General features: G+C 26.6%; 2 protein-coding genes across 2 annotated transcripts in view; one reads left to right on the top strand and one right to left on the bottom strand.

The window, feature by feature from the left end:
• Positions 1-48: 48 nt before the first annotated feature.
• On the bottom strand, positions 49-4,000 carry LOC136078464 (zinc finger MYM-type protein 1-like). Its single transcript, XM_065794236.1, has 2 exons — positions 2,612-4,000; positions 49-174 (listed from the first exon to the last, which is right to left on the bottom strand). The coding sequence occupies exons 1-2, from the start codon at positions 3,998-4,000 to the stop codon at positions 49-51; spliced, it is 1,515 nt and encodes a 504-aa protein (XP_065650308.1).
• Positions 4,001-7,708: 3,708 nt separating this feature from the next.
• Positions 7,709-11,550, top strand: part of LOC100214097 (glutathione S-transferase 3, mitochondrial) — a 30,362-nt gene continuing 26,520 nt past the window's right edge. Inside the window, exon 1 of the mRNA XM_065792335.1 lies at positions 7,709-7,964. Coding sequence (XP_065648407.1) covers positions 7,836-7,964 — 129 coding nt within the window. The 5' untranslated portion in view covers positions 7,709-7,835. The remainder of the gene's footprint in view (positions 7,965-11,550) is intronic.

Consider the following 11,550-nt stretch of genomic DNA (forward strand, 5'->3'; position numbering starts at 1 on the left):
AATTATAATTTTCAAAAAGGATACTCCAATAGATCCATCAATAGAAATTCATACAAATGCAGAATGAAGGTCTAAACCACGATGATTTATCAAATCCATTGTGAAAGATGATGACTCTTGAACATACACAAGATCTTTTTCAACAATTCCCAACTCATTGTCAAGGAAATCTATCTGTAAAGATGTATAAGTAGATCAGTGTCACTATTTTGCACATTCATATAGTGTCATTATATTGCATATGAAAATTACTAAGAAAAATAACGAAAAATACAAAATATTTGCATAAATTATTCAAAATCTAATTTATATTATCAATCTAATATCATTCAACTTTAAATTAGTTTCACTATTTTACAAATGATATTGTATATATATTAATGGTTACACATAATATAAATACATTTTGTAATTAATGTTGTTTAGGCATTACAAATTATACTTTTATATATATATATGTTAAACGTTTATGGTTTCACACTTGTTTGGCTTGGACATATTTTTCTTAATAGCATTTTATATATTTATATGACATTATATAAGAGTTTAAGCAATTATTTTTACAATCAAATGTCTTTTCTGGTGTTAACCTGTTATGCAGATTAAGACTAATATTTTACAACCTCAAAGAAGATTATTATTCAAAGTAATAAGCCTAAAAGTATTTCATTCTTCCAACATGTTAGGTAGGTCATTCTTCTAACATGTTAAGTAGGTCATTCTTCCAACATGCTAAGTAGGTCATTTTTCTAATATATTTGTAAGTCTTTAATTTAAAATTGATGTTAATAAAAACCAGCTATTTTAAATGTTGTAAGAAGTTCGGTTAAATTACGTAAGTTGCAAAAAAGATGACAAAGATGACGAATTTCATCATTTAAATATATAAATTTTTAGTTTCAAATACAAAATAGACAACTTTCCATTAATTTTCAAACTTATACATTAATATAATTTTTAATCAGAATAAAATTCACAATCAGAATCATTTATAAAAACCTGAGGTTAGAAACTTTCGCATTGCCCTTTTTTGATTCTTTGCACCGTATTCGGATTTTAAAAAACCCTATTTTTTTATAAGTAAACAATTAATACTCTTAAATAATAAAAATTTCGTACGAGTGACACGACATAAAACCTGGCGGTCTCTTTGGCCAACCCGTGTAACACATATTTAATTTTGATAATAAACAATCACTAACTTACTTTTAAAACCTTTATCTACCCTTAGTTATTTAATATCTTTTTTTTTTCAATATGTATGGATAACTTAGTTTTTATTTTATTGACGTAAAAAAAAAAAAAAAAAAAAGTTTGTGTATATGTAAAAACAGAGCTGGATAATAAGACCATGTTTTCTGTCAGTTATAACATAACTATATAAATTTTTAACAAATTCCGACTGGAATTTGTTAAAATTTATATAGTTATGTTATAAAAGCATTGCAAATCTTATTTCAAAGGACGAAATAAAATAAATAAACAAAAAGATCCTACAGTTACAGATCCTTATCTTTTTGGTGGATATTAAACTTTAAATAATGTTTTTGATGAATATTTATTTTGTTTTGCATTTTTCTTAAGTATGTGTTTTTCCGACAAACAATTTATTTCCATAAAAATGAACTAGGCAAATTTGCAACTTCCGTGTGTGAAATTCTAAACCTCTAACCCCCCCCCCCTTTCTTTATCAGAAAAAAATCCTTGATCCCTCACAGGAGACTTACGGAAGCTAGCACTTATATAATTGTTTTTAATGACATTTATGATTAACTAGCATTGTTATTTAATGACAACTTTGTCATTAAAAAACAATGCTATCAATTGTTTTTTAATGACATAATCCATTTTGTTATGAATTCTTTATTAAAGAAAGCAATTTTTAGTTGATAAATTAAGTTTTTTTTTAGAGCTTTATCGAGTTTAAAATATTTAAAAAAGTTTATCGGGTACAAAGTTATATAACGTTAAAAATCATAATCACTAGTTTTCAAAAAATAAAAAATACTGACCTGGAAAGTTTTTGCGCAAACACATTAATGCATTTTTAAAACGTTTTGAAAAACTATATACATTTATATATATATATATATATACAGCACCGTAACTAGCTTTTCTAGTGCCCTGTGCAAAATTTCATTTTTCGGCCCCCTAAGCCTAACTTTTTTTTGGAAAAATTGTAAATAAAAAATATATTTTAATTTATTATTTTTAAAAATTTCTTTATTAAAATTGCACTTTTTTTGCTTTCATTTGCGCAAATTCATTTATAACGTCGTCATAATTAATATCTTTAACAATGTCATATTCAATAGATATTATTGAAAGATTAGATAATCTTTCTTAGCAGTAGTAACTGGAAGAGTGAGAAATATCCGGATGGCAATCTTAATATTCGGATAAGACTCAATTAAGCCAAAGTCATAAAGTGCTTGCAAAATATCTAGTGGAGTTGCAGTTTTAATATTAGGTATTATTGTCGATGCTTCAAATTTAAAGCTTTGTACCTCACAGGTGAACTGGTACATATTTAAATCTTTGCTATACTTAATTGCTAAATCTGCAGCCGACTTTTTTAAATCCAAAACGCTGGTCGATTCCAAAGACATACCATACAGAAAGGAAAAATCATTGCAGATAGTTCGAGTTGCTCATAACGCCAACCTAGTTGAGACAATAAAGTATCAAAAATCTTGTAAATTTGCATTTTGAACAAATGTTCTGGAGTCATATTACTTCCTTCATCTGTTGCCTCATAATTTGCCATTTTCTTAACTTTTTTCTTGCGTTTATCAGGAAATCCAGCCTGTAAATTCATTGTTTCAGCTAAATTCTTTGCTTCCTGAAAATTTTGTTCGAAATCTGCTTCTCGTAGTCCTTGTAATGTACAACGTAGTGCATCAATTAATTTTGCTGCATGGTCTATCGATATATCTTTTCGTTGTAATGCCTTATTTGTTCTGTCAATGCATTGTAGAATTTTATTCCACATAGAAAGGGTACAGATAAATCTATAATTAATTAGTAACAATAAATTTTTTGCATTTGATACAGCTTCTGGATTTGATAAATCATTTGAAATCGATTCCATTCCTTTCTTTACTTCTGATAGATGTAAACTTAGTGATGTTATTGCATTGGCTTTTGATGACCATCTTGTGTCCGAAAAACTTTTAAGTGTCAATTTTAAAGACTTCATTAAAATTTCCCATCGTGTTGTTGATGACGAGAAAAAATTGAATAATCTTTGCACAGTACCAAGAAAAGTTATCTTTTCTGGTGATGTAGAGCCAGCATGGACACCAGCTAAATTTAAGTTATGAGCTGCACACGGTATAAATATTGCCAAACTATTAATTTCCAAAATACGCGCTCTGACTCCTTTGTATTTTCCCGCCATATTAGCACCGTTGTCATATCCTTGTCCTCTGGCATCATTAATATCCAGTTTATCACCTTCTAGTTTATTTAAAATTTCAGTCGTTAAACCTTCTCCTGTTTTTTCATGTGAGTGAATGAAGTCGATGAAGCTTTCTTCGATCATTACCTTACCATTAGAATCAACATGGACGTATCGTATCATCTGACTCATTTGTTCTTTCTTTGATATATCAGGAGTGCAGTCGAATAAAATTGTGTAGTATTTTGATTTTTTAATTCTAGATATGATTTCGTTTCTAGTTTTATCACCAATTAATTTTATTATTTCATTTTGAATAATGGGTGAAAAATATGAAACAGAACCTTTTTTATGTTTTTCAATACGTTCTTTTAAAGTTCTATGATAATGGCTAGCAAATTCTATCAAATTTAAAAAAATTCCACAATTTGGATCTCCAATTTTTTCATTTGAACCTCTAAGAGCAATATTATTTTTGGCGCAGAATAGAATAGCATCTACAACGATTTTTAATATTTCACGCCATACCATTTTTTCTTCATTAATTGAATTAATTAAATAATCATCGAGTGTGTTCCCTGATCTTATATTTTTTTCCATCACTTTCCATTTTACATAATTGTTTCTGTGATCAGATGAATTTTCATGTTGTGGAATAACAGGATGAAGATGTCGCCAATCACGGAATCCTTTATGGGGGTCTGTTTCTTATAACCATTTCTCCATTAATATGTTTCACATAAAACTAATCCTTTGTAAATTTTCGCCCTGTATTGTCTGCTGATATAATGGTATTAACGTTTACATTATTGCCTTGTTCTGGACCATGCTTGACAAGGGAATATATTACATTATTTGAAATAGCAGGCCAAGAATTTGGGTCGTTGTAATTTAGCATTATTTCTTGTGGAATAATATTGACGTTTGGTGTAATAGATGGCAAATTTATAACAATATTTTCAATTTCAGCATTAGTAGTACATGTATTTTCGACATTTGTACTTTCGACATTTTTATTTTCGACATTTGTAATAATATCATTATGATCAATTAAACTTATAGGTTGCAATTGTAGCACAGCATCTTCATCTTGTAAATCAGAACTAGGTCTAGATATATTAGTTTCTTCAATTTGTGGATTTTTTTTAAGCCATTTAGTAAATTGCTGCGACATTGATTTGCATTCTTCTTGTTTTTGCTTGTTAATTTTTCTTTTTTGAGCGCCCGATAATTGTTTTGACATTGTTTGACTAGATAAAAATAATAATATTAAATATAAATTTATGATTTATCTCTGGAGCTACTAGATTACCAGATATATCGAAAATAAAAAATTGTAAAAAAAAATTTATCGGTAAATTGAAATATGTGCTAGCCAACGCTATCTTACGATTCAAGTGTTTTATTAAGTTTTTATTATTTTAGAAAGCTTACCTGATGATTTAGTTTAATGTAATTAATAGAATAATTGGCTTGATGTGGTTTTTTAATTATTTTTTTTTTAGCTATTTTTAACCAATCTATATTTAAATAAAACAAACATACGATGTTTTTATAAACGAGTATATTTTAAATTCTAATTGGAAATTATAAATTGTAATAATGTGTCATTAATAATGTGTCATTAATAATGACAATAAGTTTTTTTATGTTGCTTTGATTAAAAATGAAAATTGCTTCACACATTTTTTAAATTCACCACATTACTACACACACAATACGTTTTATTCTATTGCCCACCAGATATCGTTGATTGAATTCGCGCCAAAATATTACAATTTGGAATTGGAAATGAATTTAGAAATTTTAAATTGCAGTATAGAATTAAGTAGCACTGTATTGAAATACAATACAGTGCTACTTAATAGGAAAAAAAAATTTTTAAAAATTAAAAAAATAATTAATAGAAGTATTTATTAATAGAACAAATAATTTTTCGTCAGTTTAAAGTTCCATCTACGGGCCCTGTGCAAGTGCACCTGTTGCACCTGCCTAGTTACGGCACTATATATATATATATATATATATATATATATATATATATATATATATATATATATATATATATATATATATATATATATATATATATATAATATATATATATATATATATATAAAATATATATATATATATAATATATATGTTACTGTTATCCGCAGTACCAGGAATAAGCTAAATGCTAATGTTTATAATATAATTTAATATTGCAACTCTGTAAAGCAAGTAGTAAAAGTTTAATTTTGCTAGGTAGCAAAATTAAACTTTTACTACTTGCCTGATGATTGTGATAACACATGAAACTCAGAGTTGCAATATTAAATTATATTATAAACATTAGCATTTTGCTAATTCCTGGTACTTCGTATAACAGTAACATATATATTATATAGCTCTAGTTTATCTATTGAGCACTCTTTCAAGTATACAATATTATACATGATAATATAAAGATATTTTCTTTATTCATATATATATACACTTACGTATGTATATATATATATATATATATATATATATATATATATATATATATATATATATATATATATATATATATATATATATATATATATATATATATATATATATATATATATTGTAACCATTTATTTTGGCGTTTAAAAATGTTTACATTGCAAATACATTTCCCAGTGGGCACTGTACGTTTTTAAAACGTTCTTTGGACGTTTTTATTAGGTTTAAACCTTATAAAAACGTCTAAAAAACGTTTTAAAACGTACCACGCCGACTGGGTTATATAAACTATTGGCTGGAGCAAGAAGAAGGCGTATTCAGCCTTATCGCCGAGCCCCCAAAAAAAATTAATAGCAATAAGTTCTACATTATCGTAACGTAAAAATATATATAAAATAACAAATAGAAATGAAAACCGAAAATAAGGTCCGCGGTATTTAATTGAATAGGAAGTTAATTTTAATTTATATTTTGGAGCAATAAAGTTGTTATCTGAAAACTTTGTTGAGTATTTATGGTTAATTTTATTAAAATAAGATTGAATTATTTTTGGAGATAATCCATTTTTTGTTTTAAACATAAATAATAAAAGTTGGTGTAAATTAAGTTTATACACATTTAAAACACCGAGCATATTCTGCACGCATGTTTTTGTTCGTTGTAGAGTTTCTTTAACTTTGTATGGTTAGTACTACCCCACACAATATTACAATAAGACAAATAACTATGGATAAAGGCAAAATACAATTTTTTCAGGGATGATAAAATTAGAAAAGGTTTAGCCCAAAACATCATTGCAATATTTTTTGAAATTTTTTTTTCTATATTATTTATAAGCGAATACCACTGTAAATTTTCATCCAATTTTACTCCTAAAAAATTTATGAATGATTCTCTTTTAATAAAAGTACATATATATATATATATATATATATATATATATATATATATATATATATATATATATATATATATATATATATATATATATATATATATATATATATATATATATGTATATTTATATATATATATATATATATATATATATATATATATATATATTTATATATATATATATATTAGGGTGCATTGAAATACAGAATTTTTTTGTAACAGCTCTAAATATATGCTATATAATAAAATATCACTGAATTAACAAAAAATTTCGAAATTAAAATATTTTTAAAGTTGCCTCTAGTCCCTTGAACATTTTAGGGCCCCTAATATTCTGGGAAAAAAAAATCTTCAAAAGTAGATCAACCTGGTACTCAAAAGAAGTGAAATTTTATAAAAAGTTCCAAAATAACAGTTGTTTGATAAAAAAACTTTTAACAAAAAAAAATTATCGAAAAACCTGTAAAAATGCACTTTTTTTATTTTTAGTTAAAAAACCATAGTTATTATGCAATAAAATTCAAAATAATAATTTTTACATAAAAAAATATTATTTTCGAACATTTTATAAAGTTTTGCTTCTTTTGAGTACCAGGTCGATCTACTTTTGAATTTAATTTTTTTTTCCCAGAATATTAGGGGCCATATATATATATATATATATATATATATATATATATATATATATATATATATATATATATATATATATATATATATATATATATATATATATATATATATATATATATATATATATATATATATATATATATATATATATATATATATATATATATAGATATATATATATAGATAGATAGATAGATAGATAGATAGATATGCAAAATAATATGACAAATTTTAAAAATGCGTATACGCGTTTGTGCTTAAACATTTTGGGTCTGCGTTTTTTCGAAAATTCTAAACCTGACTAACTGAAGAATTAAAACCCGTGACTCAGCTCAAGTGTGCAACAAACTTCCTCAAGTGAGTTTATTACAACCAGTTAAGAGTGTTGCACATTAAAGTGCGTGTAAGGTAATAAGTTAATATTATAATGGCTAACGTTACTGTTACTTTACCAAGTGAATATGGATACGTTGTTTTGACATTTTTCTTGAGCATTGTTATGCTGACGTACTTTACATTTAAAGTTGTTATGGCAAGAAAGAAGTATAACGTTCAGGTATATTTTTTTAGGAGAACTAAATATAAAGTAAATTAATCCATGCATTATGTATGCTCGTCCAAAAATTTTTATTACCTTTTTATTTTTTGCAAAACATCCTTATCGAATTGTTAAAAAAACTGTGCTTCAGGTTTTTTATCAATTCTATAAAGATGTTTCAAAGTTGATGTGATCAAAGTTTACTTTTTACTTATCTAAATTGTTATTGTGGACCACGGTCTGTAGTCAAAGTTTAGTTTTTATTTATCTAAATGATTATAATTTTGTCAATTTTTGTCTAAGTGTATATAATTTGGTATCAAAAGATGGGTGTAACATTGGGCTACAAATCAGTGACAGATTAAGACTCTTTGGGACCCTGTGCTATTTTAAAACAGAAGGTCCTTTTCCATATCATTAATTAAAGATTTTATCTCCAGAGTTTCTTTTGAAAAAGCTTTCATTTTGAATTGGGCCACTAAACTGTGGGTTTTGGGCTATAGTCCCCCTTAATCCAGCACTGCTGCAAATTTATATTGGCTACACATCTTCCTGCTAGTTTTGTGGGATAGAGTGGGTGCTAAACCACCAACTTTACAGTAATATTACAGGTATAAATATTGTTTTACAAGGTTTTATATGTATCAGTACATTATAGATCAAGATATGGGAAAACATGCCCCCCCCATCCTTTCAAAAAAAAAATTATGTATATATACATATATATATATATATATATATATATATATATATATATATATATATATATATATATATATATATATATATATATATATATATATATATATATATATATATATATACATATATATATATATATATATATATATATATATATATATATATATATATATATATATATATATATATATATATATATATAGTATACAGTATACAATTTAAAATAAGTACAAAACAAAAATATGTTTTACAAAAAATTACATGTAGTAGTGGTCTATACATTGATTTATGGGAGGGTGCATTTGTGGCCGCCCCCCCCCCCCCCACCACCACCACCACCACCTTAGAAATAGAAAAATAAAAATTGTAAACCCAACAAAGTTTTAAAACAAAAAAATTTAATTACTGAATGAACAGCTACCAAAATAAAACTTAAATTTGACTTTTGACCTTGGTATTATTTATATATTTTTATATATTATTGTTCTCCTCTCTTATTTTTTTATTAAGTTTTTCTATTCTCCCATTATACCATTATTTTCATAATAATGCTTTACAACAGGACTGTAAATAATTTAAAAAAATAATTTTGCTTAAAAGTATTTTTAAATAGTTGAAAAAAAATTTATGGAGTTTAGTATGTGTTATCATAATTTTTATTTTGTTTTTTTTATTTCTTCTCTTTCTCCCAGAATAGCTTATATAAATAAATAAATAAATATATATATATATATATATATATATATATATATATATATATATATATATATATATATATATATATATATATATGTATATGAATATGTATATGTATATGTATATATATAGAACTCTTATATGTTGTCTGAAAGTTTTTTTCAAATTTTGTTGACAAAAAGTAAAAATTAAAATGTAAGACTGGAATTTTTTTATTTTATTAATTGATAGACTGCCTGCCCCAACCAAACCCTCAGTCAATGTAGAAGCACTCCCTTGCGGGTCAGGCTAAAAGATAGTAGATGTAGCAGCACTCCGTTGCGAGTCAGGCTATTTGTCAGTCGATATAGCAGCACTCCCTAGCGAGTCAGGCTATAAGATAGTCGATGTAGCAACACTCCGTGCATGATTTACAGTAAAAAAAGTTAAGAATAAAAACATTTTATTAAAAAAAATAAAAATAAAAACATTTTTTATATTGTTAAAAACATTCAGAATGTTTTTAAAAACATTCTGGTCAATTAGATTTGCGTTTTTGCAGCTTTTTTAAAAAACGATTAATTAGTAATTATATTAATAGTTTTAACTTTCTGAAAACACGCAAATGTTGGACGAAAGTCGAAAGTAATTAAAAGTGACGTATGTGTTGGCGTAAGAATCACTTTTTTCATATGTAATTTTATATATGTAATAGCCCTGTAGGGTAGGCATTCAGCAATGCCGACCTAACTGCTGAACTAGAAGTGTTTTGGGCGGCAAAAAATAGCTAACCTCATTTCTATGTTTTATGATTAAACCTTTGTATCAAATTTTTTTTGCTGACCTAATGTCGTCCTCTTACAAATTAAGGTCGGCAAAATATTGCTGACCTCATTTTTCCTAATTCCAAGGATTGATATATATATATATATATATATATATATATATATATATATATATATATATATATATATATATATATATATTTATATATATTTATATATATATATAGACACAAACACACACATTTTATAAATATATATTTATATATATATATATATATATATATATATATATATATATATATATATATATATATATATATTTTTTTTAAACATCTTCGCTTCCAACAAGGCTGCAAGCAGCCACTAATTAAAGTTGGAAGTTACTGTAAGAGAAAAGATGAAGATTGTAGAGCAAGATAACGATTGACGCACGATTTAAAAGATTGCAAATTATATGAATCAGGAAAGCAAGATGAAGGAAGCGAATTCTAAAGAACTGATGTTCGAGGAAAAAAACTAGACGAATAAGCGTTTTTGGAGCACTTAGGAACAGTCACAGAAAAAGGATGACACTTAATTGAATGACGAGTAACACGAGAACGAATTTTAGTAGATGGCACGAGAGACGCTAGCTCTTTAAAGCAGTGCCCATTATAGTATTTGTAGAAAAGAGAAAGAGAAGCAACATTACGACGATGTGATAATGGTTGGAGGTTGGCTGCAAGAGCAGGTCCAACTATGTTTACAATGCGTTTTTGCACCTTGTCTAAAAGAGAAAGGGCATCATTAGAAGATCCGCCCCAGATATGGCAACAGTATTCCATACAAGGCCGGATTTGGGATTTATAGAGATAGAGAATAGAATCCAGAGTAAGAAAGTGGCGAGCTCGATAAAGAGATGCAACCTTAGCAGATGCTAATTTTGCAACCAATTTGATATATGGTTTCCAAGAAAGATTCGAAGTAAGAGTTAATCCAAGAAGATGAAGAGTAGGTGACTCATCAAGTACATCACCGTTCATAAATATAGGAAGATTTAAATTATTGCGATAACGATTAGCTGAAAAAAATTGAGTTTTATCTGAATTAAAGTTCACCAGCCACTGTGAGCCCCATGCTGTAGCAGAAGTGAGATCCTTTTCAAGCTCAAATGCCCCCTCCAAGCAATCAGAAGGTGTTGGTTTCTTATCACGACAAGAATAAATGGTAGTATCATCAGCAAACAATGCCACCTTAGATGTGAGAATATCTGGAAGATCGTTAATGTAAATTAAAAAAAGTATAGGGCCAAGGATAGAACCTTGAGGAACCCCTGAAGTTACAGAATAAGAAGAAGAGTGTTGTCCATCGAGGACAACTTTTATGCTACGATTGGAAAGGAAGGATTCAATGATCATAAAGATCTTGTCGGATACACCATAAGAAGAAAGCTTATGGAGAAG

The sequence above is a fragment of the Hydra vulgaris genome, chromosome 03, assembly GCF_038396675.1.
Source record: "Hydra vulgaris chromosome 03, alternate assembly HydraT2T_AEP".
Taxonomy (NCBI): Eukaryota; Metazoa; Cnidaria; class Hydrozoa; order Anthoathecata; family Hydridae; genus Hydra; species Hydra vulgaris.

Excerpts from the sequence above, each read along its gene's own strand:
- LOC136078464 (XM_065794236.1), bottom strand. The coding sequence starts at position 4,000 with ATGGAAAAAAATATAAGATCAGGGAACACACTCGATGATTATTTAATT. Across the intron at positions 175-2,611 it reads TGATTTTTCCTTTCTGTATG|ATAGATTTCCTTGACAATGA; the intron begins GTATGTCTTTGG and ends ACATCTTTACAG.